This window comes from Letharia lupina (assembly GCF_014066315.1).
Source record: "Letharia lupina isolate WasteWater1 chromosome Unknown contig_21, whole genome shotgun sequence".
NCBI classification, from domain to species: domain Eukaryota; kingdom Fungi; phylum Ascomycota; class Lecanoromycetes; order Lecanorales; family Parmeliaceae; genus Letharia; species Letharia lupina.
This window is the reverse complement of record NW_023502990.1, coordinates 89412-116381: the sequence shown is the minus strand read 5'-3', so window position 1 is coordinate 116381 and position 26970 is coordinate 89412. Positions and strand designations below refer to the sequence as shown.

General features: G+C 51.3%; 11 protein-coding genes across 11 annotated transcripts; 7 read left to right on the top strand and 4 right to left on the bottom strand.

Annotated features, from left to right (window-relative positions):
- Positions 1 to 16: 16 nt before the first annotated feature.
- HO133_005287 (uncharacterized protein) lies at positions 17 to 2647 on the bottom strand (the record flags this gene model as incomplete). The annotated part of the gene is made up of 1 exon (XM_037296198.1): positions 17 to 2647. One exon carries the CDS (start codon positions 2645 to 2647, stop codon positions 17 to 19), a length of 2631 nt encoding a protein of 876 aa, XP_037148180.1.
- A 1135-nt stretch (positions 2648 to 3782) lies between these two features.
- Positions 3783 to 4529, top strand: HO133_005286 (uncharacterized protein; the record flags this gene model as incomplete). The annotated part of the gene is made up of 1 exon (XM_037296197.1): positions 3783 to 4529. One exon carries the CDS (start codon positions 3783 to 3785, stop codon positions 4527 to 4529), a length of 747 nt encoding a protein of 248 aa, XP_037148179.1.
- Positions 4530 to 5215: 686 nt separating this feature from the next.
- Positions 5216 to 6264, top strand: HO133_005285 (uncharacterized protein; the record flags this gene model as incomplete). Its single annotated transcript, XM_037296196.1, has 4 exons — positions 5216 to 5474; positions 5526 to 5909; positions 5966 to 6098; positions 6150 to 6264. 4 exons carry the CDS (start codon positions 5216 to 5218, stop codon positions 6262 to 6264), a joined length of 891 nt encoding a protein of 296 aa, XP_037148178.1.
- A 1278-nt stretch (positions 6265 to 7542) lies between these two features.
- On the top strand, positions 7543 to 8670 carry HO133_005284 (uncharacterized protein; the record flags this gene model as incomplete). The annotated part of the gene is made up of 1 exon (XM_037296195.1): positions 7543 to 8670. The coding sequence occupies one exon, from the start codon at positions 7543 to 7545 to the stop codon at positions 8668 to 8670; it is 1128 nt and encodes a 375-aa protein (XP_037148177.1).
- Positions 8671 to 9078: 408 nt separating this feature from the next.
- Positions 9079 to 11417, top strand: HO133_005283 (uncharacterized protein; the record flags this gene model as incomplete). Its single annotated transcript, XM_037296194.1, has 3 exons — positions 9079 to 9306; positions 9362 to 9825; positions 9884 to 11417. 3 exons carry the CDS (start codon positions 9079 to 9081, stop codon positions 11415 to 11417), a joined length of 2226 nt encoding a protein of 741 aa, XP_037148176.1.
- Positions 11418 to 12033: 616 nt separating this feature from the next.
- On the bottom strand, positions 12034 to 17438 carry HO133_005282 (uncharacterized protein; the record flags this gene model as incomplete). Its single annotated transcript, XM_037296193.1, has 3 exons — positions 12034 to 12700; positions 12915 to 13176; positions 13250 to 17438. The coding sequence occupies 3 exons, from the start codon at positions 17436 to 17438 to the stop codon at positions 12034 to 12036; spliced, it is 5118 nt and encodes a 1705-aa protein (XP_037148175.1).
- Positions 17439 to 18436: 998 nt separating this feature from the next.
- Positions 18437 to 19727, top strand: HO133_005281 (uncharacterized protein; the record flags this gene model as incomplete). Its single annotated transcript, XM_037296192.1, has 4 exons — positions 18437 to 18643; positions 18856 to 18972; positions 19037 to 19210; positions 19278 to 19727. 4 exons carry the CDS (start codon positions 18437 to 18439, stop codon positions 19725 to 19727), a joined length of 948 nt encoding a protein of 315 aa, XP_037148174.1.
- Positions 19728 to 20706: 979 nt separating this feature from the next.
- On the top strand, positions 20707 to 21300 carry HO133_005280 (uncharacterized protein; the record flags this gene model as incomplete). Its single annotated transcript, XM_037296191.1, has 2 exons — positions 20707 to 20715; positions 20800 to 21300. 2 exons carry the CDS (start codon positions 20707 to 20709, stop codon positions 21298 to 21300), a joined length of 510 nt encoding a protein of 169 aa, XP_037148173.1.
- A 596-nt stretch (positions 21301 to 21896) lies between these two features.
- Positions 21897 to 23518, bottom strand: HO133_005279 (uncharacterized protein; the record flags this gene model as incomplete). Its single annotated transcript, XM_037296190.1, has 5 exons — positions 21897 to 22049; positions 22251 to 22291; positions 22558 to 22962; positions 23097 to 23455; positions 23511 to 23518. 5 exons carry the CDS (start codon positions 23516 to 23518, stop codon positions 21897 to 21899), a joined length of 966 nt encoding a protein of 321 aa, XP_037148172.1.
- A 582-nt stretch (positions 23519 to 24100) lies between these two features.
- On the top strand, positions 24101 to 25364 carry HO133_005278 (uncharacterized protein; the record flags this gene model as incomplete). Its single annotated transcript, XM_037296189.1, has 2 exons — positions 24101 to 24670; positions 24723 to 25364. The coding sequence occupies 2 exons, from the start codon at positions 24101 to 24103 to the stop codon at positions 25362 to 25364; spliced, it is 1212 nt and encodes a 403-aa protein (XP_037148171.1).
- Positions 25365 to 25868: 504 nt separating this feature from the next.
- Positions 25869 to 26673, bottom strand: HO133_005277 (uncharacterized protein; the record flags this gene model as incomplete). The annotated part of the gene is made up of 3 exons (XM_037296188.1): positions 25869 to 26005; positions 26065 to 26241; positions 26313 to 26673. 3 exons carry the CDS (start codon positions 26671 to 26673, stop codon positions 25869 to 25871), a joined length of 675 nt encoding a protein of 224 aa, XP_037148170.1.
- Positions 26674 to 26970: the final 297 nt, after the last annotated feature.

Here is a 26970-nt window from a genome sequence, read left to right as displayed (position 1 = left end):
GAAGTGAAGGTTCGATTCAGCGCAGCCAGGCATCCAGCTCTTTCAAAAAGCCATCTCGATCGTACGCGCTTCCGGTCGGGCTCTTCCCAAACCTGTCCGTGTCATTGCTCGGCGGGCCGAGCTTCGTCATGCCACCGAAGATCCGCATGTCCCTCGGCCCCCTGACGTTCTCCTTGCCATCCCCCCCCAGCCCGTCATCGTCCCCTCCAGCCTTCTCCGCCTGCGAAAAGAGAATCCGACTCCCCGGCCGACCGACCGAGTCCTCCTCGAAAACCGCACCGCTACCGCTCCCGCTCTCCCCGATGCTCAGATACCGCTTGTGCTCCCTCGACTTCCGGCCCCCGCCGCCGACGACTTCGCTGTTCATCCGCCGCAGCGCGGCGACGCTCCGCCGGAGGTCTTTGACCGGACTGGCGCTCCTTTTGCCGACGCCGCTCCGGATCGGGGAGCGGCGCCGGTCGGGCGAGACGTAGCGGAACGGGGGAGGGCGGGGACCGCCGATGCGGCGGATGGGCGTTTTGGGACCCCGCCAGTTGGCGGCGGCGGCGGTTTTGGGCGGCTGTGGCCAGGGGAAGTTGAGGAGGGAGGATGGGGGGCGCGAGTCCGGGTTGGAGTCTTGGTCGGTGGATTGGATGCTCAGGCGGGATGTGGTGTTGTTTGGTTTCTCTGGATCCGGATGGGTTTCCGTGGGTGGGGTGGGCAGTGGCCATGCTGTTGGGTTGGGGTTGTCGAAGATCGTCTTGCGGCGGTTTGGATGGGTGCTGGAATGTTTCCGTGCGCTGGGCTTCCGAGTGGGCGTGTCGACTTCTATGTCCGGGCTGTTGTCGTCTTCCCGGTAGAGATTCATCATGAATTGGGTAGGGGAGAATGGGCTGTTGTTGTCCATCACGCGGGAATTTTCTCTGTGAAGGCCGAGAGTTGTCAGTGGGGCGAAATCGAAATCTTGTCGCGATGGGGGACGGAAGGTTGTTTGCTTTGGTCTTGTTCCGCGTACCGAGTTCTGCGTCGTCGAATTTCCTTGTAGTAGTTCCTCTTGCTCTTCGAGGGCTGGTGGCTTTGGCGGAGAAGGGACGACGAGGGGTGTATTGGAGATGCGGATGCACTTTTGACGTTGATTTCCACTCGTTCTGTCTTTTGGAGCAGCAGCTTTGGCTGCTGGCAGGGATTCAATGTCCCATTCTACCGGATTGCTGGTCGCGATAGAACACGGCCGCTTTTCCCATGGATCCGAGATTGGACTACCTTCATTACCGGAAACCGCGTGCAAAATCGATGTGGATGCCCTCTTGCTTTTCGTGTCGTCGTGGATGGTGAAGTCGGTGGCGCGACAAAGAGGCGATGATGGAGAAATGCCGCGTCCAGGTCTTCTAGATTCGGCACTTCTGGGAATCGCGACTCTCGACTTTGAGTGAGTGCTTGATGGTTCTTTGGCCAAAGAGGCTCTCGACTCGGCTCGTGATGGCCCATGCAGGGACATTGATAGAGATAGACCGCTGCTTTTGCTTCGGGGCAAACTCTCCTGGATGCTAGCGCGAAATGATCGTTGTGTGTTCAGTTGTGGTCGGAACGCCATCTGTTTCGCAGCTCCTATTGGACTGGCTCTGCCTTCCTCGTGAGATGAGTCCCACACAACGTGGTTTATTTCGTATTGTCCGAGTCCTTTACGTGTCGAAGCGGGACTGGGAGGGGACGCAAGAGTGATGGATGTGAAATCCGTGCCAGCTTGAGCAAGAACCTTGGGCCAATTGTCATCGAGTATGGAGGTTTGCTCGCTGAACAAACTCCCGCCAGATGCTCGCCTTGTACTCTGCTCTGGGCTCTTGACTCTCGGCAATCTCTTTGACGTGATCTCGAATGGCAATGGCGGCAATGGTTGCGGAGGAGCGAGGCCGGGCTCTTGACTGTACATGCTCTTCGACCGTGGAAACTGCGACGTTCTCCTTGAGGCTCTTGGCTCGGTCTTGCTTCCGTCTGCTATTTCAGCGATCATGCCGTATGAACTACTGCGTTGTTGTCCGTGAAATAGCGGTTTTGGTGTGAGATCTGTAGCAAATAACGTTTTTGTGGCATCACTGTCTTTCCCATTGAGATTCAGATTGCCAATCGAACTCATCTCATCTTTTCGCGGTGTTCCATCGGTGTTTCTCGCGTCCTTGGGAGGAGGCGAAGGGAGGACTTTCTTCGACCTCTCAGTGAACGGAGTCAGTGTCGATGATGGCACCTTGACCAAAGGTGTGCCATCCGCACGCGTCATTCGACGAGGTAGCGGCCAAGATTGTTGCGGTGCAGCTGGCTCGTGATCATCTCGATCGTTCGAACGTGCTTTGGGAATATACGCACGCGGTGGTAGGCTTTCGCGCGATGCCATTGGCGTGTATAAAATGTTGCGATTGTGAGGCGTGTGCTGAGACCGGTGTACCGAGGCTCGCGTGCCGGGCATGCGCGCAACGTCTTCGTCTGTGATGCTCATGATTGCGTTGGGACTGGTGGGGAAGCCGCTAAGGCGTCGCTCGCTGGGTGAGTTGATTTGGGAGAGGAGGCGCCGGTGCTTGTGCCGTAGGCCGAGGACTATGAGGATGACAGTAAGGGATGTCAGGCCAACCGCGCCGACGATGATTCCAACGAGTAAATATAGGCTTATCGCCATGACGCGTCAAGGTCCTCGTGCGGGGACCTACGAGGAGAGCGCAGAATCCACGGGAGTTGGTGAGTATCTGACAGTTCTTAGCACTGCGAGAGCGCCCTGACATCACTTACAAGAGTGCATTCAGCGTGAGGTAGGATGACAACCACAAAGACTGTATGATGCAAGTCCAAACTCAAGCGAGAAAGTTGGAAGTAGAAAACTCTTAAACATCGAGCAAGGGACGTGGGGAATGCGGAATGTCAACAACGCGTTCAACGGCTGAACACAAAATACCATTGTCACACCATTAAATTGATTTGCAGTTAAAAGCTTCAATATATTGGTTCGATTGTTGTCGCACTGACTACCTGTTCCCTGGCATCCGCCGTCAAGCATACGACTTTAGCGAAATCTGCTGCAGTAAGGGGGGCATCATTTGTCCCGTCTTATACAACAAAAAATGAAGGGTAAACCCTCATTCTCAATTGTTGCAGTGTGGGTTGTCAAGAAAACCACATAGACAAAGAGGACAGTAGACCTCTGCCGTCTGTCGGGCAATTGGGGGAAATTTGGAACTCAGATGGAGACCATCGGTGCAGCTGGACCATATGGCTAGTAAAAGCTGGGATTCAATTGTACTGCTCCGAAACTTTAAACCAGCATTAATCCCAATGTGTGAAACGCAGTGAGGTTGGAGGCCAGATATAAAACGACGGAGCAACGGTGTGTTTCTTCTAATCATAGCTTCAATCTTGAGCCAGGTATGGTGGAGCCAGTTGACGAGAACCCGGAGAAGTCAGTCCTTCCAGGGATACTTCTGGGCTCAGTTACGGAGACAATGAGCGTTCCCTTTACGTTCCAGTACAGCAGATCGGTCCAGACCAGCAGATAATGTGTCTAGAATCATGCAATTATCGCATCTTCCGACACATTGGTGGTAGAAGCAGTGATTCCCGAATTTTCAATCACGTAGCATCCGCCTTCGTTGTGATTGGTTTGGCCAACGGAACAGAGAACATGTCACATCCCGCACATAAAAGGCGCAACTTCACTCAATACTTCCACATACTGAACATCTTGTATGAACGAATCAAGAAAGACACACCCCAAAGAGCTTCAGAAGATACTAACCTGACGTTTGGTCATCTTCCCAGCGATGTCTCTCGCGGTTACTTACAAAGATCAACCTCCCACAATGATCGATGATGACTTGCAAGCCTATGGGGAGGCCCAAGAGATGAGGGAGCCAGACGCCGAAGGCGAAGACGAAGAAGAAGAAGCCGAGGATTCAGAGTCTTCAAGTGACGACGATGCCCAGGAAGACGACGAGAACGATGACTTTGACGAAAATGCCGGCTGGAGCGATGAGGAAGAGGGAGAGTACGACATCGTCAGAAAGTACGACCTTGTGTGGTGCAAGTCCTGGGAGGGAGAGCAGAAAGCTTACGAGGGTGGAGCCTACAAGGGTAGTTTCCTCAATATCCGTGGTTCAGCGGAGCAGGATCAAGGGGAAGAGCCCTTCCGATGCACTGCTGATTTCAAATGGCGCGGTTTCGTTGCGCAATTCACCTGCATCTACCGCTCTGAGACTCAGTCCTTCACGGACTTTAAGGCGAAGACGAAGACTTTGGCTGGAGGTATGGAAGATCTCAGAGGCGTCAAGGTCCGTTTGTGGGAAGAGACTTTGAGCAAGGAAATGGGCGAACTGGTTCGAGGGAGAAAGGAGGTCAGAGATGATAGAGACCATCTGTTCCTCTTCATGCAGATGTACACCTGGAAGTTGGGAATCGAAGAAGTGGTATATTTTTTGTATGGGAAGCAGGTGGTCGAGGATGGAGGCCAAGACAATACCGCCTTGACAGAAGGAGAAAAGGAGAGGTTGGGTTTGCCACAGAACGAGTAAGAGGACAATCCGAGGAAAGGGCAGGAACATAGAGTTGTGTCAGAGATCTGGCGCAGGGTAGGAGAAGACATACGATCGATCTAAATCCTGTATGATCTAGCAGCTCACCTTCGTGCCAGCTTTAGTATGTTTTTGCTGCCCGTGGAACATCGCCTAGAAGACATGATTGTGTTGTTTCTGTTGCGTTGAAAATATGCCCAAATCTCTGGACAGCTCAATGATTGAGCCTGCGCTTCTTTCCTCCTGGGCTACAAAAAGTAAAGGAATCCACGCTAAACGTGTAGACGTTTATGTCATCAACCGAGGTCAAAAAGGTGGCCAATCAGAAAAGCATTAAAGTAAGCGGGGTTCCTGTCGGGGAGTGGAGTGCACTTGCTTTGAAATGCAACGGGATCTTTCGATTTCGTAGCTCTATTCACCCGCATCGATCGGGATACCGTATGCATGTCAATGATTCTTCAGATTCATACTAAATCAAAAGGGTTGTCGTGAAAGACTTGCTTGATCTTGGATCCCACTGAACGAGTTACTTGTAGTGGATGAAATTCGAGAAGCTTACCACATCGTCTCTTCTGGCTTACATCTTCTTCTCGACCACTTTGGTTCTTGCTATTTACTTAAGTTTGAATCAGCACCGTCTTTCGCGTCTCTTAGTACCAACACCGATACATATTACTTCGATCATCATGGGAGGAGAGAAATTGCCTGCCATGGACGGTGGGAACTTCAACCATCACAATACGGTGGCCCCGAAAGAAGAAAAGGTCTTCCCTCTCTTCAACAACACAGGCAAGACGGCCATTGTTTCAGGAGCCGGTGCAGGGATTGGATTGGCTGTTGCTCAGGCTTTGGCCGAGTCTGGTGCAAACGTGGCGATATGGTATCATGGTAACAAGAAAGCTCTGGATCGTGCCAAAGATATTGAAAATGAATATGGTGTTAAATGTGTGAAAGCATACTGGCAATGCAGAGACTTCTACTAACGCTGTTGCTTAGGCCGAGCATATCAGGTAGATGTCCGAAGCCAGACGCACGTCAAAGAAGTGATTGATGAGATTGTGAATGAGTTCAATGGCCGCCTCGACATTTTCGTTGCCAATGCCGGCATCCCATGGTCTCAAGGCAGCTTTCTCGACGGTGAGATCGAACATTACAAGAACGTCATGTCTACCGATATGGACAGCGTGTATTACTGTGCATATGCCGCTGGGCTCCATTGGAGACGCCAAAAGATGGAGGGGACGGATTTGAATGGAAAGAAGCTCGAGAATTTCAGGTTGGGAAGTTTCATTGCCACCGCGAGTATGAGCGGGCATATCGTCAACATCCCTCAGCTGCAGGCGGCGTACAATGGAGCCAAAGCCGCAGTCATCCAATTCGGTATGTCTTGATCCCTCAAGAAGCCGCGCGATAGAGGTGCTAAACTCTGCGGATAGTCAAGTCGATAGCCATTGACATGGTACAATTCGCCCGCGCCAATACTGTCTCCCCTGGTTACATGGCCACAGAGATATCGGATTTCGTGCCGATAGAGACGAAGAGTATATGGAGAGATAAGATACCCATGGGGTAAGTACCTTCGTTCTCGGTCTCCTTTTCAGAGACTGACATCTTCTGTAGACGCGAGGGTGAAGCGCATGAGCTCAAGGGAGCGTTCCTGTATCTGGCTTCTGATATTTCAAGCTACACGACTGGCAGCGACATCATGGTTGACGGCGGCTACTCGATAGTATAGTGCTCAGTTCATATAACTCATAGGATGCCATGTTATTTGCGGAGCCTCGATGCTACGCCTGTTCGTCAAATGCAGATATGTACTAGTCCAGCAAGTGCCTCAAGATTCCATCGACGAGAGTTTTTGTTTTGTTCGAAGACATGACAGCGGCCTCATCCCCGGACGTCTGCAGTCTTGCATCTGGATCGAAGTATGAAGTAGATAATTGACAAGGAAATTGCATTGTTATTAGTGTCTTCCGTATCGTGAGGGTCCTGTTACCTCATGCATGGAGAGCTTGGATGATTCATTACTTTTGCTCTTCCTTGAATACTTGCCCCTGCTCCCGGAGCTTTGTCCGGAGGCTTCGCAGAGAATGTCTAGGATGTGCCAGGTAGAGAGGGCTGAGACCGTTCCAGAACGTTAAACAGCTACATCATAATTGCGAGTCGAGTCCACCTGATCCATTGCCGTAAATCGATAGCCTTGTGGGAAGGGAAGCAGATAAGTTATCTCCAGACTTTTCCCACTATTGCTGGACCAAGCTGTGCATCGTGGTATATACCAATTTTTGGTTGGTAGAATTGGAGTAGTACGTACTGGCTGCAGTAGATAGGTCGACCCTGCATGAAGACCCAGAACGCCGGAGACCCTCGAGCTTTTGACCCTAAGCTTCGAATCGTAAGGTAGATTTCACAAGCTTTCCTCCAATGCTATGAGGACAATATGTATATATGGCCTGCCCGTATCGAACAATTCTTTTTGACAGCATACCTGCCCAAAAAGAGGATATCTCCACTTTCGGGCCCAGCGTCTGACATCAGCCGGCGGTAGAATACTGACCTTTGCGGTTTAGACTGTTGCTATTGTTGAAAGGAAGCCGCCCAATCAAATTCTCCTTATTACCGCAGTAGAGCTCTCGCTTGCCACCAAGGTCGACAGAAAAGAAGCACTCCTTAGTCATTGTTGTTGACAAAGACGAGCAAAGGTGTTGGCTGAAGATTTGGTGAAGCTTGAGCAGGGCTCGCTTCCTGGGGACGGAATATATAGGTTGGAAAAGGCTTTCATCCCTGACATTTACCGCACTTGCATTGCATCCCGTTTCATACTTGATTGAAGGAACACCAAATTTAAAAAAATCATCACACCCTTACGTCGTTGAAAGGAAGCAGACCCAACAATCGACCCCCCCCCCCTCCCCAGCCATCCTTGTTCACCACACTAGCGAAACCAGCGCCTTGACCCTCCTCCAACTCGACCCCTCAGACAGCTCCTCATTACTCCATACACCTCACTGAGATGACCATGGTAGATTTTCGACGACCAGACCCGTATCAACTGCCTCACAGGAAACCTCTACCTCCAGTTCCAGACATCTCCAAGCGGACAGATCTCCGACCATTGAGCAAAATTATTCCTGACATCGGCTTGCCTCCTTCTCGGCAGCCACCTCCGACTTCGACATTCTCCTCATACACCCGCAATGGCCCCAAACCGCCGCCCACGTCCTCTCCCTCATCACAACAGTATCCCAACGCGATAGCCAAAGCACGGCGCACTCCCTCCCAATCGACTACATCTACGTCACATTCCAATACGGGCTATCCGCCATCCCGAACTCCGTCAAATGTCTCGTCTGTCCTCAGCCGGAATGCTTCAACACGCTCTGGCGCCTCGACTACACCTGGCAGCTATGTGGCGCTGATGCGAAAGCAGAAAGCCACCGTTTGGTGTGATCGGTCTCAACATGAAGATCCGCGGATAGCGGCACAACACAAAGCAGCAAAGATACGGGCAGCGAGGGAAATAACTGGGCAGGCAGAGGGTCGGACGAGTACAAGTGGCAGCATGGGCAGTAGCAGCTTGGGCGTCAGGAGCAAAATCAGGCATCATGGCCTGCCGAAAGCTACGGGATACAGTGGTGCTAACATGGTGGGAGGAGGTGTTCCCATGAGACTGAGCGCTAATGAGGTGGGCGATGATGGGAATCACTACGATGATGCGGATAGTGGCAGACGCATCAGTGGAAGGAGCTCGGGCGATAACAGGTGGCTGAGCGTCGACCAGCAACAACGCGGGAACAGGTACAGTCAAGGCAGCACGCCCACCGGAAGCGGGCAAGGAAGCAGTCCAAACGATGATATACCGGAGATGGCAGAGACGGAGGAGACTCCTGTGCCTGGAGACCAACAGCAACAGGGTGCGGACTATTTCGCGCATGATTCTGGCAAGGGCGGCAGTGGGGGATCGAGCGAACGTGAGAACAGTTTTGGGAACGTGGGACAGATGCAGGCGCCCAAGGTAGAGAAGGAGAGTAAGACGATCGACGATCTGAGGAGGAGGGGAAGTGTGGATGAGAGGGCCAATACAATGGGCTACATGGGCGGAGGAAGGCTGTTTGTTGCTAATCCTGATTTGAGTGATTGATGGGCGTTTGAGGATTTTCATTGGCATGGGATGGGGAAGCATTGTTGTTGGCTGTTGCATCGATGCGGTTAATCGCCCATCTCTCGATCCCTGGAAAGGCATGACAGGACATGCTCGCAGTCCGTTCGAGCTAATGGATCATGTTTGAGTACTTACTCTCTAGCTATTTGGACCGATGTCTCTAATCAAAAATCTTGTTTACTTCCGTCAAGAGTACTATGTACATACTATTGCGATTGTAGCATCTATATCAAGCCCCATGGCGCTAGCGGCGTACTTCGTATTGACAAATTCGCTCGCGGATCCTGTTTTACCGAGGTCATGACCGACCAATTCCCTCTCAAAATGTTATAAATATGGGACCCAAACCTCGTGCGGGCCAATCTTTGCGCCTCTGCTGGACCGAAGATGGCAAAGACGACGCAGATGGTCTTGAATGGCAACCCAAGCGGCGACACGAGACACCAGAACCGCACGACGGTAGCCTCAATTGGTAAACCGGAAACTACTGACATCCAGCGATGGCGGCTCCTGGACGAAGCCGGCCGACAGACATGGCATTACCTGGAGACTGATGAAGAGGTCAAAGCTTGGCCGCAAAGCACAGCCGATAGGTACCACCTTGGTCTGCCTCTGGTCTGCCTCATCCCAGCTCCTCGCTTTCCGCAATGCCATTGACAAGTCAATCCAGGTTCTACCGGACCTTGAGATACCCCAAACCCCGCTCTCATCCGTCCAAAATGCCCTCTCCTTTTTCTCCCGCCTGCAGCTCCCCCCCGGCAACTGGGCTTGTGAATACGGCGGTCCCATGTTCCTCCTGCCAGGCATGGTTATCGCCTGGTACGTCACACAGACACCTATGCCAGCACCCGTTGCCATAGAGATGAAACGGTACCTCTTTGCCCGACAGAATCCAGATGATGGCGGGTGGGGGCTACATATTGAAGGGGAGAGCACGGCGTATGGGACTACGATGACTTATGTCGTGCTGAGGCTACTGGGGGCGAATGAAGAGGATGAGAGGATGGTAAAGGCGAGGGGGATGCTACACCAGTTGGGGGGAGCGGTGATGGCACCGCATTGGGCCAAGTTCTGGTTGGCGGTGTTGGGGGTTATGGAGTGGGAGGGGGTGAACCCTGTGCCTCCGGAGCTGTGGTAGGTCAAGCCATGGGCCGGTGATTTGGTGATGAGGTTGGCTGATGAGTGATTGCAGGCTTCTCCCAGACTGGGTACCCATCGCTCCGTGGCGTTGGTGGATACACATGCGCATGGTCTTCCTGCCCATGTCCTACATTTACTCCAGGAGATTTGTCACCCCTCAGACTCCTCTGATTCGCCAGATTCGGGAGGAAATCTACACCCAAAGCCATTCCTCTATTAAATTCTCGTCACATCGTAACAGCATATCTCCCCGAGATAATTACCACCCAAAATCATGGATTCTTACCCTCATAAATTGGATGCTGGTCTACATCTGGAATCCATTCCTTCGAACAGATTATATCAAAAAGCGAGCAGAAGCTTGGTCGTTCGACTTGATTCATCGCGAAGACGAGAACACTGACTACGCCAATCTTGCTCCTGTCAGTGCTCCCATGAATATGGTGGCCTGCTACCTCCACGACGGTCCCGATAGCTATTCTGTAAAGCGCCATCGCGAGCGTTTACCAGAGTTCTTCTGGATGAAAAATGAAGGCATGCTCGTCAACGGCACAAACGGTGTTCAAACATGGGATACGTCGTGGCTCATCCAAGCAGTTCATGAAGCCGGGCTGGCGGAGGACCCGACATGGAGGCCTATGCTAACGAAAGCTCTCGAATTTTTGGACGATCAGCAAATCAGAGCAAATTGTAGGGAACAGGATATCTGTTATCGACAGCAGCGAAAAGGTGCCTGGGCCTTCAGTAATAAAATACAGGGCTACACAGTCAGCGATACCACAAGTGAAGCAATGAAAGCCGTCATGATGCTCCAGCACACGCCTGGATATCCAGTCTTAGTATCCAGTGACCGCCTCCAAGACGCGATTGACACGCTCCTGACCATGCAGAATGCGTCCGGAGGATTCGCCTCTTATGAGCCAACTCGCGGCTCAGAGCATTTGGAATACCTAAACGCAGCCGAGGTTTTCGGTAGGATCATGGTCGAGTACGATTACCCCGAATGCAGCACCGCCGTCGTCACCGCTCTACGCCTCTTCTCGAAACATCATCCCCAATACCGAAAAGCAGACATATCGAAAGCTTTGGATGGCGCACTAAAGTACATCCGTAAAGCGCAACGGAAGGACGGATCCTGGTATGGCAGCTGGGGCATCTGTTTCACCTACGCCGGCATGTTCGCGCTCGAATCTCTCGCCTCCGTCGGAGAAACTTACGCCAACAGCAGCCGCGTGAAGAAGGCTTGCGAATTCTTCCTCAGCAAGCAACGGGACGATGGCGGCTGGGGAGAAAGCTACCGAGGCTGCGAAACCGGCGTCTACGCACAGCGCGAGAGTCAGATCGTCATGACGAGCTGGGCCATCATCGGACTCTTGGTCGCGGAGTATCCGGACCAGGAGCCCATCGAGAGAGCCGTCGGGCTGATCATGGCACGGCAGCAGAGGAACGGAGAGTGGAAGCAGGAAGGCATCGAAGGCGTCTTCAACAAGAGCGTCATGATCTCGTACCCGAACTACAAGTTCATCTTCCCGATCAAGGCGCTGGGTATGTTCACGAGGAAGTACGGGAACCCGGAAATCCGGTGATTGGGGCGCGGGACCGTGCCGTCTTTCTTTCCCAGCGAGTTGTCGAAAGATAATAGAAAGAGCTTTGCGTGCGTGCGTGCGTGCGTGCGTATAGATGATCATACGGTAGCGCTTTGCAGGAGTAAGAGAATGTAGCAAAAGTCATCAGGTACATAGAGGGCGAAAAAAAGGTTGATGACATTGTAGGAGTCCTACACGGCGCCAAAGAAGTTTCGCTAAGAATTGTCCTTTGTGGAGGGCGAAAGCCCTTGATGAAATCGTGTAAAGTTCAGGCGCGATGCCCGACAATAGTGATATCTTTGAAGAATTTTTGCTACAGCCTCTTACCGCTCTCGCCTCTAGCGGCAGAAGTACTCTTCTCCATCTTTCTTTGCTGGAGTCTTTTGTTCTGATGGCGTTTTTCAATGCACCATCTCCTCTACCTACCTCTGTTTGCATGGTGCCATGTACAAATCGATCGATCTCAGGCACCGAAAATTTTTGGTAGAGAGCGGAGTCCCCGATCTCACGAGCCCGCATTGCCGGGCCGACTTCCCCGTCATCCGATTCCCCAGGAAGAGGAAGAAAAGGGGCTGATACGTGTACTATACCCTGCCTAGTCATCCTTGCCGTTTTCTCACATATCCCGAACCCCGACCCCGCCCTCGAAGAAATACTTCCCCAACCCAAGCGGACTCAATCCCGGACTCTCCGATCCCGTTCGCCTTTCTTCAGCAACCCCGCTCTCGCTGCCACTCCTATCTCGACGTGAGTCTCCGGTCCCGAACCGCCATCGCCATGGATCCCGCCACGTTATTGGCGCCGTTGCGGAGGTATCTGGGTGGAGGATCCCGCTGCTCTGGCTCATGCAGTCGATTGCGGATGAAGACGTTGGGGAAGAAGAAGAAGTCGTTGTGGGGCTGGAATCGAAGGGGTTGTGATAGGCGGGTTGTGCGTTGCGTTTGAGATCTCCTTGTTGGGATGATAGATTGAGAGGTAGAGGTGTGGGCGGTGGGGTGGGCTTGAGGTTCCAGCGTCGTTGATCGAAAAGGGCGTTGAAAGATAAGTGACCCGGCCCCAGTCCAGGACGTCGGAGAATGTAGATGGTGATGAGGTAGAGGAGGAAGAGGAGGCAGGAGAGTGCAAAGAGGATTTGCAGGGTGAGGATGGCGAGGGCGGGCATGGGGGTGGTTGATGGTGGTGGGTGCGGACGCTGGTGATCTTCGAGCTTTGCGCAGAGTTTGAGCGGAAAGCTGAAGGATTTGGCGGGTTTGGCACAAGACAGGCTCAAATGTAGCGTTAAGCTGAGCACATTTGATCTTGAGTTGGCATTGTTACCTGCAAAAGAGCTTCGATGTCCGCATGCGGAAACTAGGCCGATCCCCACATTCCTCAACACCGGAATGATTTCATGATAATAGGATTGTTGGTCCGATTTATCAAACGTCTCAAGGGAATCTATGGGTTACCATTCTAGAAAATCGGTGAATCGATCAACGGCGATTGAAATTCAGATACCTGCTCCCTAAGAATAGCAAGATCAAGTTGCTACCAATGAAAGCGGCAAAGATACCCAAATCCCTCCACCTATGATCGAAATTGTAACCCAACGGCTCATAGAATTGATCTCCGACCTTGTAGGCGCAGTATTGGCAGACATCCGTTGCGTTGTTGACAAGATAGCCTGCTCCGCCGCTCGAGAAGAAAGCATCCATGTATTGGCCGCATGTTTGACCAGTTGGGGGAGTAAAGGTGTTGAGCTGAGAGGGGGAGCAAATCACTGGACGGTCGTGAAGTTCGGTCACCACCTGTGCTTTTGTTAGTCATAATTGGGCGAGGGGAGTGAAATTGACTTGCCATGCCTCCAATCAGCCTCGTAAATGGGTCCAGCTGGTACAACCAGGCTCTCCAGAACTTTGGTATTTGTGGCTGGGGGATTGTGACACCGCAGAAGAGAGCGAACGTGATGATAAGGAAGGGATTGAGGAGCATGGCGATGAAGCTGCTAGGCGTGCAAGCGGAAATCATCTGGCCCAGGGTCACCGAGAAGAGCTCCGTGATAAGGATGATGAGGAATTGATAGCCTGCACGACTAGATGCGGACTGAAATCCGGGCATGTAGTAAAGGGGAAAGAAAAAGCCCACTGCGCAAAGAATGCTGTAGGGCATCTCCGCAAGGACCATAGAGAGCGCGAAGGGAAACTGCTTGTATGCCTTTGCAGCGGATTCTCGGTAGAAGACTAAGCGTGAGAGGTCGTATTTTGGCTCGACCTGTGCTACAATGATGGCGGGGAGGACGACAGTCTGGAAGATTACGAATATTCGCTCTTGTAGTGATGAGCGAGAGTCGTCCAATTGCAAGAATGTAAGTCCAGTCAGTATGGCAATGGCGACGTGATTGAAGAACCGTGTAAAGCCATAATTAGGAGATCGCCAGAACGAGAGATGAGTGCGTCTGTTGACGATCTTGATTTGATGCCAGAGAGGTGTAGCATATTCATTCTCGTCGGTCTTGCGGTTGGATCCAACCTCGGAAATACGCTCAGTCTTGATACGGCGGATGGTTTCTTTGGTGTCTGCTAGCTCGGAGGAGGTTCGCCAAATGTCGCCCCAATCCCTTGCACCGATCCTGGGTGCTTGTCCAGCCCCAATGGCATCAAGCATCCATTCGGCTGGGTTAGCGTTTGGAGGGCAAATCGCACCGTTCTTGCGAAAATATTCTAGGAGTACTATAGCATCTTTCCCTATGTTCCCAAAGTACACACACTCGCCTCCGCGTTGTAGCAAAAGTAGACGATCGAAGTTTTCGAAGAGCGCCGAGTTGGGTTGATGGATCGTACAAAGGATGCATTGCCCAGCGGCCGCGAGCTTCTTAAGAAAGCGGACAATGTTGAAAGCCGACTGTGAGTCGAGTCCAGATGTAGGCTCATCCAGGAAGAGGAGCAGTTCAGGCTTAGCTGCCAGCTCCACGCCGATTGTCACACGTTTCCGTTGTTCAACTGCCAGCCCGCTCTCGGGTTCGCCAATGATAGCATCTGCAATTTCTTCCATCTCGAGCAAGGATATGACTTCCTCGACATAGGCGTACTTCTCTTCTTGAGAGACCTCGTATGGTTGCCGGAGATCGGCACTGAACCTCAGAGCTTCTCTCACTGTCTGAGTCGACTCATGAACGTCAAGCTGTTCAGCATATGACGTTCCTCTTTGAAACGCGGTTCCAGGAGCTATGCCATCAACCAGAACATCACCTGATATGGTTCCAATGTTCTTTCGAGAAGCCAGGACATCAAGCAAGGTCGTCTTACCAGCACCAGAAGCACCCATCAGGGCAGTCAGCCGGCCAGGTTGCACGTATCCAAAGACATCCTTCAGCAAGCGCAGTTGCCCTGAGGGTACTGGAACGTCATAACACAGACCTTCCCACGTAAGGACAGCTTTGGAAGTAATGTTCAGCTCTGAGCCTTGCATCTCTTGTTTTAGTTGGCGCTTCTGTCTTCTTTGCATAAGCCCGTCGTTGAGCTTCTTCTTTTCTATATCTTCTTTGGCGAAAAAGGTGACGGTTTTGCCACCGGCACCAAAGTTGAGGGCTTCGCCTAGAGTAGCATTCAAAAAGAGGAATCCGACGATGAGGACGATGATGATCCCAAAATTCCTCCATAGGTCGCCAACGTCATAGTCAAATGCAAGTCTTATGTAATCGCTTCCTTGAATTCGAGTCGATCCAGCAGAACCCCCGGGGAGGGTGCAAACTTGGTTGGCTATGTTCCCATAGGAAGATCCAGAGGGTACGAGAGAAGTTGAAGTGCAAGTCAGAGTGAGGCGCCCGAATTCATTCATCATCAGATCAGAGAAACCAAGACCCAGTGCATTGATCCAGAAGATCCATCGTAGCCACTTCTTCTCGTTTTGATATGGGATCAAGTACCCAGACGTCAACACGAATAGAGTAATGACGATAGCAGCGAACTTCATCGCATAATCAAAGTCGGGACAAAGACAGCCCAATGTTCGGAAGAAGAGGGTCATTGCCAGATATCCACTAACAACGACTAGGTAGAATATGAAGAATGCACCAGGCTCCCTAACGAGATGGCACATAAAGTATACCATGACGCTGAAGACGAAGATCTGAACCGCGGCGAAAGCTAGGTCGACAATGATCTGGGCGATCCACAAAGCGGAAGGCCTGTGAAAGGTATATGCACGGTGCTTGTTGACGATCGGCCGGCCAAGCATGGTTGAAGCGAGCTCGCCGAAGGCTTGGAAGGCATTGAAAAGGAGAGAGACGAACAAGACCCCTCCTCGCGTGAAGGCACCCGCTGAGGTGTCAGGCAAATTGAGCCACACAGTGCCAAGTATGATAGCGACGACTATCATAGTGATCCAGGAAACAACGAGCGAGAACTTATCTTGCCATTTGATGAGAAACTGGCGTAGCATCAAAGCCCAGATCTGCAGGTAGAAAGGCGCAGCATAGACACTGGACTTCATCGTATGCTTCTGCTTGCCTTGTTGATGCGCGGTCTCAAATTCGGTGTAGACTTCCTTTTCGTTCTCGAGCTTTTCACGGTAGTCAACCATCTCTTCTGACAGCTTGCTCGCGAATATGGATTCATCGAAGGCTTTCGCAAGGGAGTCAGGGTCGTGCGGAGCATTGGATTCGGACATTCCAGATGCATATTCACGTTCAAATGAATCAGTGCAGCCGGTAAGATAGTCCGGGGTAGTCTGTCTGGGCTTTTCTTTGAAGCCGAGCCCCTCAAAGTATGCCCGGGCTTCCGTCGCAGGACCGAAGAACACTTGGCGGCCCTCGTCTATGACCATCACTTTGTCAAATTGGTTGTAGATGTTCTCACTAGCTTGGTACAGCGAGACAAAGGTGGTTGTTTTGTAGATGTTGGTCATAATTCTCAAAGACTTGGCATAGTCCAACGCCGTTGAAGCATCCAATCCTCGCGTCGTATTGTCCCAAGCGCATATGCACGCTGACGTTACCATCATCTCCGCAATGGAAACTCGTTTTCTTTCACCTCCGGACACACCTCGCATGTAAGGGTTGCCAACGATGGTGTTGATGGTGTGTTCAATGTTGAACATCTTGAGGAGCAGGTTCACCACCTTTGTCTTGAACTCCCCTTTGGACATTCCACCAGGCCGTTTGCCAGGGGTCTTGACGTCTAGAGCAAAACCCAGCGTCTGGCCAACTGTGAGTGTAGGATTGTGTATATCATCCTCCCCATTGTAGACAGCTTCTCCTCGGTAGTATTTAGCGAAGGTCTTGGAATCGTATGGCCCGTATAACACTTCTCCGTCAATGCCCGTGTATCCAAAACGTTGATTGGCTATGACTTTCAAGAACGTCGTGCATCCTGAGCCTGGCCTCCCCAACACCAAAACCATCTCGCCGGGTAGGACCACCCCTCGAAAGTTTCTCAAAATGTCGAGATCTCTTCCTTTCTTGCCATATCCAAAGATATGCATCGCCGTCCCAACAACGTTGAAGAAAGATACAAAGGCCTCAGGGAAAGTCTTGACGATGTTCTTGACACCCCCAACACCTCGGACCGTAAGACCCTCCCATACGAGGCCAATGTGCTTTGACTTGATCCCGGCAGCAACGTCCTCATCTTTGGTGCCTCTCAATGTCTGCTCCAGATCCCATGAATCTACCTCAGACTCCGTTGAGCTCGTTGGCTCCTTCTCGATGTCCTTCTCTTTCAATCCACTGCCTCGGCTCAAAATACTTCCGTGGCTTGGTCTCCTTGATATTGTCTTGCTTTTTTCCGATATGCCGGAGAGCTGACGACTCAATTCTGCGAACTCGGCTTCTGCGCGGCCAACGGAGACGCGATTCTCAACCGATTCATTGGGTTGTGGAGGGGGAGGGTGGTGTGCCTTGAGATCTTCGACCTCGGCGATGGTATCAGGCGTCGAGGCGTCAACCTCCTTACTTGCTTCTGGATCTGCTTCAGCAACGGCATTTGGTGGTTTGGAAACGCCGTGCTGGTGCGACCCTTGGATCAATTCGCCAAGAGCTTGCATCATGGGCAATCCTTGGCCTCCAACGGATATGCGGGCAATGTCAGACGGGTATGCAGGTCAGGTCAGACATCAGCTGAACCTATGAAAATGCCACTTGCGCAGCATGAGATGTCGATGATTCAAGCAAAAGAAGGCGAGGATGAAGGATGAGAAGGAAGAAGAGAAATTGGCCACAAGCGAATGAGCAATTGATTGGGTTGAGAATAAGCAGTCCATGCCCTGGAAGATTTTAAGATTCGGACTTAGTAAACATCTGCATGAGTCATGCAGCATTATCGCATGACTCGTTATCCAGATCTGATTACGTAAATCACAGAGCACTAAGATATGTCTTGGCACGATAAACATCCAAGCTTCTGTTAAAGTACTTTAAGGAGTTGGTTCTGGATGGCAGCACTACATATACTTCAGCTTCGTACGTACTCATTGAACGCGTTGTAATAATGCTGGGACTATGTTGTTGACAGGTTTGATGGTGCTGAATTTATCATGCTTGCCGCTTCTAGAGGCCAGGATTTCCTGGGAAGAAGAGAAGTGATATCAGCCTATCCAGATGTGCATCTAAGCGCCATCGTTGGAGGCTCCCAGAGTGACTCTCAATGAATCCCAATTGCCGTTGTTGAATGATCCATTTTCTTTTTACAGCCACCGCCAAAACAAGCTTCTTACAACCACGTGGCGATTAGCGTCGGCGTCGGTGTCGGTATAGAATACCTCTACCGTCTCAAAGCGTGATAATGTGCGAGGTGCATATTTCGTGAGTGGTCTTGCATACATGCATGCAGGTATCTGGATCTGGATTAGTGCATAGAGTTACCGCATAAGCGAAACATCTCATAATTCCTTTGACTCACCGAGTCATGTCCAATGACGGTCTCTATCACAACCGAACTCTTCGACTGACTCAGTCACTCGGTCAAAACGAGGGTCAAAGTGTCTCCCCATTGACGACTTCTCAAATCCAGACTTCCTGTTGCTAGGCACCTCATCAGGACATCATGGCTCGGTCCGCATCAGCAACTGGCGCTCATGCATTGGTATTCGGCGCATCCGGTCTAGCAGGCTGGGGCGTTGTCGACCAGCTCCTTTCCAATTATCCCCCCCTAGGCGCTTTCTCACACGTCACAGCAATAGTGAACCGGCCTTTCAGCGTCGCCGACTCTTACTGGCCCGATCCCTCGCCATCACGACCGAAGCTCCAGTTGGTATCTCATGTGAGATGTTGAAGGGGTCAATCGAGGATTTCACATCTTTTCTAAAGCGTGAAGTCGAAGATATTGGGAATGTTACGCATGCATTCTACTTCGGTGCGTGTTTGATCCTTGAAGGCCATTCGACCAGCCATGATGAACGCTATAAGCGCACAAGTCTCCAGCTGACATGAAAGCTTTCTTGGCATTCATCAGCTTACAAGTAGGAGCAAGAACCTGACGTCGATATCAAGGTCAATCGTGACATGATCGAGCGTGCAATCGGCGCCTTGAACATTCTTTCACTGAGCCTAAAGTTCGTGGTATTACCCAGCGGTACCAGGGTGAGCCTTTCACGATGAGCGCCCAGATATTTTGGTCCATCGAGGTACCGAGAGCCCTACACAGGGTTATGGCATCCACATTCCCGGTGGAGTCTTCAAAGCCCCTTTTAAGGAGTCCATGGGCCGATTGCCAGAGCCAATCGCCAGCAACGTTTTCTGCTTTGCGCATCAAGATGCGCTCGAGGAGATGAGCAAAGGGAGAGATTGGACGTGGTGTGAAGTCAGACCAGATGCTATCGTAAGTAGAGAGTACATTCAACTGTAGCGCGTTTCATCGTTCTCATACGCATTGTTCCTGCAAAAAGATCGGCTTCGTCCCCAACGGCAGTACCTTCAACCTCCCAGCCCACTGGGCTACCTACCTCTCCTTGTACGCTCTTGTCGAGGGAAAAGGCGCCGAAGTCCCCTTTCCCGGCACGGTCACTGCCTACAATTCCCTTTTCAACGATGCTTTTGCAGACATCATAGCTAAATTCTCCATCTGGGCTTTCCTGCACCCTGAGGAGTGCGGAGGCGGTGAGTTGTTCAATATCGCAGACCGGGCCCCTCCTTCACGCATGAGCGAACGCTGGCCGGCTATTGCGAAATACTTCGGCCTCGAAGGCGTTGGCCCGGATGTTGATGGTAAGGACGCGCTGAAGCCGGGAGAGTATATCGAGAAGCATGAACAGGCCTTGGAAGCGTGGGGCGGGAAGGATAGTAGGATTTTCAAAGCGGAATATCTGGATGAGTACGGCTGTCTTTACATTCGATAGGCATATGAACTTAGAGAAGGCGAGAAAGGTGGGGTTTGAGGAGGAGATTGAGCCGAACACATCTTGGTTCAAGGCGTTTGATCGATTGAGATTGGCGGGTATGATACCGGGATGAGAGGCTCTGACATTGCATGAGAACATCGGCCATGACGGGCCATCCATTCTTTTCACAACAAGAGGTTGGGAAATAACAAAAAGCATTCGCTCGTTATATAACCTGCCAATATACGTATGTAGCGACTAGATACGCGTACAGCGACTACGATACGTATACAGCAACTGCGACACTAAACGCTAACTTCACCCTATCCATCGACCATCGCCCCAGCTCCGACATTGCAGACAAAACAAACAATTCCCCCCTACCTCCCCCCTTCCCAAAACCCACCCCACCCAGCTCCACCCTCACCCCCATCCCGTCCTCCCCCGCCACGTCTCCTCAACATCTCCCCCCCTCCTCCTCCCCTCTTCAACCACCTTGGCCTCCCGCATGGTGAACTTCTTCCTGATCTTCGACACTGTGGCGAGAGCGGTAGGGTAGGTCAGTGTCGCTGATCCGAGGCAGCGCGAGGATGGGCAGGGCTACCACCAGGTTCAGGTGGCGCAGCGGGAGATGAGGGTGGGTGGGGGCGAAAATGTGGTCGCGTTGGGGGAAGGTTGTGTATTGGAAGTTGCACATGGTGGGGTTGTGGGTGGGCCGTGGGTCGTTGGGTGTGAGGAGAGGACTTGGTTGTGGTTGAGTGGGGAGCGTGTGTGTGTTTGGGAAGAGGATCTTGTTGCTGTGAGGAAATCTGTGTACTTTCACTGTCAAGAGTCGTCCGTCTGTGTTGGATGACAACCTCATTGTCATCGCTCAAAGCGATTTGCGAATAGTTTATTGTCATTCTATATCGAAGTATGTTTACGCCCAGGAGTCTTGAAGACAATGAGGAAAATGAAGTCAAAATTGGATGTCTTGCATCCAAAAGGTGCAACAACAATGGCCTTTGTATCGACAAAGAATGGGTGATGACAATGGCGGACTTCAAATTTTTTGATATTACCCCCCATCGTTCTCACCGTTCAACTACAGTTCCTGATCAATCTCAACTTCATCGAGAAGCATCACAACTCACAATCCACCCCACTCATTCCAGGCCAACCCCCGGAAGAAAACAAACCCACCGCAACAAACTCTCAAACCATGTGCACCGCGAAAGCCCAAATCGCAAAATGCGGCCACACAGTCGATTACGAGATCATGATCCCCTGCAAGAACCACCCGGGCAGCGGGCCCCCATGCGCCGCCTGGGACGAAAACCAAATGAATAAAGTCCTCTTGACAGACTACCCTCCGGTTTGCATTAAGTGTCATCTTCAGAAAGAGAAAATGCTTTGCAGGCAGTATGTCGATGCGGAAAGAGATCTTGTGAGGTTTGCGGAGCGGAGGGATGGGTCGCCGAAGGAGATTTGGGAGGAGAGGTTGAGGAATGGGGTTAGGATGCAGGCTGATGTTTATGAGTTGGATGGGAAGGTTGGAAGGGAGGGAGCGTGGCGGGAGGACACGAGGAGGTTTGATTGGCGTAGGGTTTGAGTTTGTAGTTTGGAGGTGGTTGGCCTGTCAGTGGGTGACTCTGAGTGTGCACAGTCTTACGTCTTTAAGTCGCTGCTCAAGCTTTCATTGTTCATGATATGAGTTGTCTCATGAGAAGCTGCTTACCTTCGTTGTGCAAGTGACGGGCAAGCTGATTGGCTCTGACATTCCTGCTTTTCGGTTGGACATTGAGAATCAGGGTATATTTGTTGACGGGAGGAGACATGGCACGCATAAGGTAGGAATAGAGAGCGCAAGGGCTGCCGCCTTCGTTTTTCCGGAAGCGACAACCCGTAGATTGCGTCGAGGAGTAGAGAAAAGGCCCTCGGATTTCAGAATACCAAGATCAGGAGAATGACTGCCTGGCGAGGATCAGCTAGCACTTTCGAGAACGACGCAATGCAACCGTAATGCATGTGAGAGAAAGTCTGTGTTTAGGGGGTATTGTGGATATACAACACAGGATCAAGGATAGCGACGAACTGAATGTACTCGATATGACAGATTGCAACATGCGGTAGAAGCAGACCACGTTTCTCCGCAGGCTCTCCTCTAAGTCCGGACTTGCGCTCTCCTGTAAATAGAGTATACCGCACTCACTTCCGGGTTTTCCCCAACAACATCTGCCCAAGGTCGACTCCTTTTGGAAGTGCACTAGTGCCGGGCGACGCTGGTCTGTTCCTCTTTCGGGAGTGGAATTTTCGAATCATGAGATTTGTCAGCCGAGCATCTGGATCGTGACATTCCCGCTGCGACATAGCATGTCGTTACGCCCCAAAGCCGTCATTGTCTGCGCGAAGGAGCCCGTAAGCGTTTTTGTCCATTGTAAAGAGACTTTCCTCTTTTCTATATTCAACCCTAGACTAGCGACTTCCGAGTCATTGGAATATCTCTAGTTTGTACAACGGAGATCGGCCGTTCCTCGAAGTCTACATCAGAAGTCGGCATACAGGGAATTGCTTCGTAATGCTTAACGCTCGCTCTTCTTGCCCTTTGATTGTCAGCTTCCGCAGGTAAACTGCCCATGTCGACTGCCATACTTGTGTCGATGACTATGCTCGAGGTTGCGGAGAGTTGATTAACGATAGAAGGAAAGGCTGGCAGCCGAAAATCTCTAACCATCAACGCAATGAACATTGGCAAGGACGATCCTATTCAATACTATCAAAAGGCCACATGCCCATCGATTGACTGAGAGCTCGGGCATCGGGCATCATGCCTGACCACAGCACTTCTTGAATTTCCGACCTGACCCACACGGGCATGGACTGTTGCGGGCCGTAGGACGCGCAGTTACGCCACTGCCGGTATTGCTACCACCACTTTGTTGTTGTTCAACTCTGTCCACAACCCCCTTCAACGTCCTATCAGTGCCTTCCAGACTCGCGATGATCCGCCGTACAGATATACCATCCCCGTCCTCAATGTCCAGAGTTCCGCCATGTTCCAGGAACCACTGCAAAGCACGGCCCGCTTTTTCATGAGCTACATGATCGTAAAGGAGCTGGACTGTGGTAATATCGTGGGCGGCTATTCCGCCAAAGCGGTCTCTTCGATTGATATCGGCCCCAGCATCGAACATGAGCTGTGCAAATTCGGGGTCGAAGTAGGGTTTCTGGGAGATGGAATGCATCAGAGCTGTGGTACCAGATATGTCGGTTCCTTTCATTAAGAAGTCAGCGCCTGGTCCTTTGACCACGTCCATACGGGTGCAAGTCACGTATTGGTATCGGAATATAGTCAAAGGAACAATTGAGATCACACAAAACGGTAGGGTGAAATCCCTCGCTACATACCGTCAACAGGAACTTTGGCCGTGTCAACAAGCCATTCCGCTATAGCAATGTAGTAATATCGTAGTCCAGGATTGATACTTGTAAAAGCGAGCAGCACAACATAAACCGGAATACGAGTTGGACCCCATTTGACTTTGAACAATTCCTGGGCCGCTTCATACTGTCTGCCCTCGAAATGCTGGACACGGCTTTGGAAGTGCTCTTGGAAAGCGGTAAGATTCCCGTCCTCGAACAGAATACCGTAGGAATCTTTGAGGTCCCTGTCAGGGTCCATATAGGCCGTGGAGCAGTAATTTCGCATCTTCATGGCTTCTTCCCCTGAAAGAATATCCGAAGAGGCGAAGAGTTGTCCTAGAGGCCTGCGCATTGATGAGTCGTTAGCGCCTCCCTTTGCCTCGTAAATCGGCAGCGTACCTAGACATTGTCTCGGAGTAAGCTGTTGGTATCTCGGAAGATGGTATAGTATACGGTTTGGAAGACGGTACTGACGTATAAAAGGAAGTGCAATGTCGGGCGACAGACCGCACAATCCTAACGAATTCTTTTCCATCGCTCTTGCCCTATTGCTGATTACTGGAGGTGCTGATTACTGGAGGTATTCCTTCCTCCTTCCTAGCCCACAGGCTAAGTACCTTATAACACATCTTGCTCAGACGCCCCCGATGCTGCAAGGACCTAGATCCATTCTTTCCTGCATCTTGAGCAGAGCGCATAATTTCAGCAATTGAGTTACAGTCGTCTTCAACTAGTTTGTTTCCAATCATTAGCGTCTACAGTACAGTAGAGTACGGAAGATCTGCCGGCCCGATACCAGCTCCGTTCCTGTACGGCACGGCTGCAAATGTCCTTGCTGTCTTCTCCGTTGGTGCCGTGAGGGTGCCATCTGCTTGATTGGATTCACCGCGTTTCCATCATCTTTTCATGACCATGATCCACTCGTTTGAGGAGTTGGGAGTCTGTTGTTCTTTGGGGGAACAAGACCGCTTCCATTCCTCTGAATCGCCATGAAACGAACCTCCCTTCGCCGCTTCTCCAGATCCTCTCGGACCAGAGTCTTTCGGGCCACGCTTCTAGTCATTGCTCTTTTCTGCATCATCGACGTCTTGTCCTTAATATCCGCTCGTCAGCACCAAAACCTGCCTGCGAAGACCCCCGACGTCCGCGGTCAGAAGATATTTATCGCCAGCATCCATTGGAACAACGACCCGATCCTTCGAAGCAATTGGAATCAGGCTGTGCTTGGATTGGTGGACTACTTTGGAGCAGAGAATGTCTACGTATCAGTATACGAGAGTGGAAGTTGGGATGACTCAAAGGAGACGCTGAGGGTCCTGGACAACGATTTGGAAAGGAAAGGAGTACGACGGACTGTCAGGCTCAATGAGACGACCCACGCCGACGAGATGCGACAGCCAGAAACAGACGGCTGGATACAGACTCCGAGAGGCAAAACAGAGCTTAGACGAATACCATACCTGTCCAAGCTGCGCAATCTGGCTTTAGAGCCACTCAATTACTTAGAAGACGGCACGAAGTACGACAGGGTGCTGTTTCTCAACGATGTAGTCTTTACGGTGAGGACCCCCATCGCTGCCTACTTTGGATTTTGTTGACACCTGCGGTCAGACTGAAGATGTGGCTACATTAATTGCAACCCGAGACGGCGACTACTCCGCTGCCTGCTCTCTGGACTTCGCCAAACCGCCTCATTACTACGATACATTTGCGTTGCGCGACGATGATGGACACGAAGCCATAACATCTACATTTCCATACTTCAGATCCAAGGCTTCCCGCAGCGCCATGATATCAGGCCAGCCTGTACCGGTGCAGAGCTGTTGGAACGGAATTGTTGCATTCGATGCGGCTCCTTTCTATGACCCAAACCGCTTGAAATTCCGCGGCGTATCGGATTCTCTCGCACTTCACCACGTTGAAGGCTCTGAATGCTGCCTCATACATGCTGACAATCCTCTCACCCAAAGCCATGGCGTCTGGCTCAATCCCAACGTGCGCGTGGGCTACAGCCCAGAGGCCTACGCCGCAGTCAAATCAGCCTTAGCGTGGCCTTCAATGTATCAGAGTCTGTTGGGCATTTGGTCAAACCGTCTGTGGCGTTGGACGACCTCAACCAAGATGAAGTCGGTGCGAATCACCAGCAGACTGAAATCTTGGTCCGAAGATGGTGCGGATCGTTCGGAGCCTGGAATGTTTTGCTTGATCAATGAGATGCAAGTCTTGATTGAGAATGGATGGGCTCACGTATGAGACGGCAAAAAGAATGGACTGTTTGATGCCAAAACGGTCTAAGGCAACAGTACACCAGGTCAGCAAACGCACGTTTGTGACAAACAGCTTGCTAATTGCTCCTCAGCGATATGGCCTTGGACACTCGATGTATAATATTTTTCAACCCATTTGCAGCGTCTACAAAAGACCCATTAACTGGCAAGCAACGACTTCCGTCAAGTACAAACGACTTTCCTGGACGGTAAAATCGGCTAGAGATGGGTAAGTTGGCAGCCAGATTGACGATGTAGCCTGAGCAGGCATATGGACATTTACGTGAGACAACGCACCGCGGTTGATCTGAACACTCTATTAACAAGCAACCCCTTATACAATTTCACGTTGTGAAAAGCACAGTCGCCCTCAAATGGAAACCTCCACTATCGATGTCTTCAGTAATTCTAACTTTGTTCCGATGCTGCCATCAACCAGTCTATATGCTCCGCACTCCTTACCGCCTACTTATGTCTGCTCTGCAATCCCTCAACTCGTCTGCACACCATCCAAAATCATAATGTCGGAATTGTTCAAACCAAGCGAGTGAACAGGGAAGCCACCAGTGATCTCATTGAGTTGAGAGTTTGTCGACCACACAAATACCCCCATTGCAGAGTTCTTGCCTTGGCATTACGACTCCAATCAGCTAGTTTTCCAAGCCAGTGTCATGAGAAAGAATTACCGGTCATAAGCCAACCCGCTGATTTGGAGACAATGCATGCCGTCTCAATACTCCTCGCCGCACTCCAGATATCGCGATAGGTGCTCACGTCCGTCTGGGCTCTATTATATTTTGTGCCTGCCGGCAGTTGCCCGGGTTGGAACCAATCCAGCATCATGATCGTTAGAACACAGCTTCCTAAAGAGCATCAATTTTCCCTCCGCCTCCACCAACAGAACATCAACATTTTGAACGGCGGATCGACTTACTGAAGATATACTTTCTCGGCGTTCTCTGGGATTCCAACGAAAACCTCGTCGGCGACACCCCCAGCGCAACGAACTCATAAGCTACATCCGGGTGCTCAAGCACTTCTCTGAAATAAAGCTGTTGCACGGCGATGTAGCAGTCTTCGATGACCCAGTCATTGGAATTCCAGCTGGGATATTTTGTGGTGCTGGCGCAGTTGCCGTTGTCGCTGGCGTTAAGGGGTAAGGAGGGGCGGAGTGGTGGAAGGGAGTAGATTGGTTGGGAGGGAAGGGGAGATGTCGCTGGTGCGCATTGGATGACCTGGAACAGCATGGACGACAGCAATGCTGCAATGCTGGGATAGCTATGAAGGGAAGGCATGATGGAAGCTCCAGGGCTTTGGCCGCCCCATATGTCAATGGGTGAATGGTATATGGAGGAAGGATGAAGTACATAAGAGCATTCGAAGCAGCTTTATATCTCCTCCGCTCCCTCAAAATGCCCGAGTATATCCTTATCAGAATCCTCCTTTCGGCAATACCTCATGCGAGCAGTCGACCGATGATAATCACTGATATACAATCCCTGGACATCCCACGCCCATGAAACAAATCCCACGCATTTCCTCCGATTATGCATGGCATCGCATGGGTCTGCTCGGTCTAACAGGTACATTAC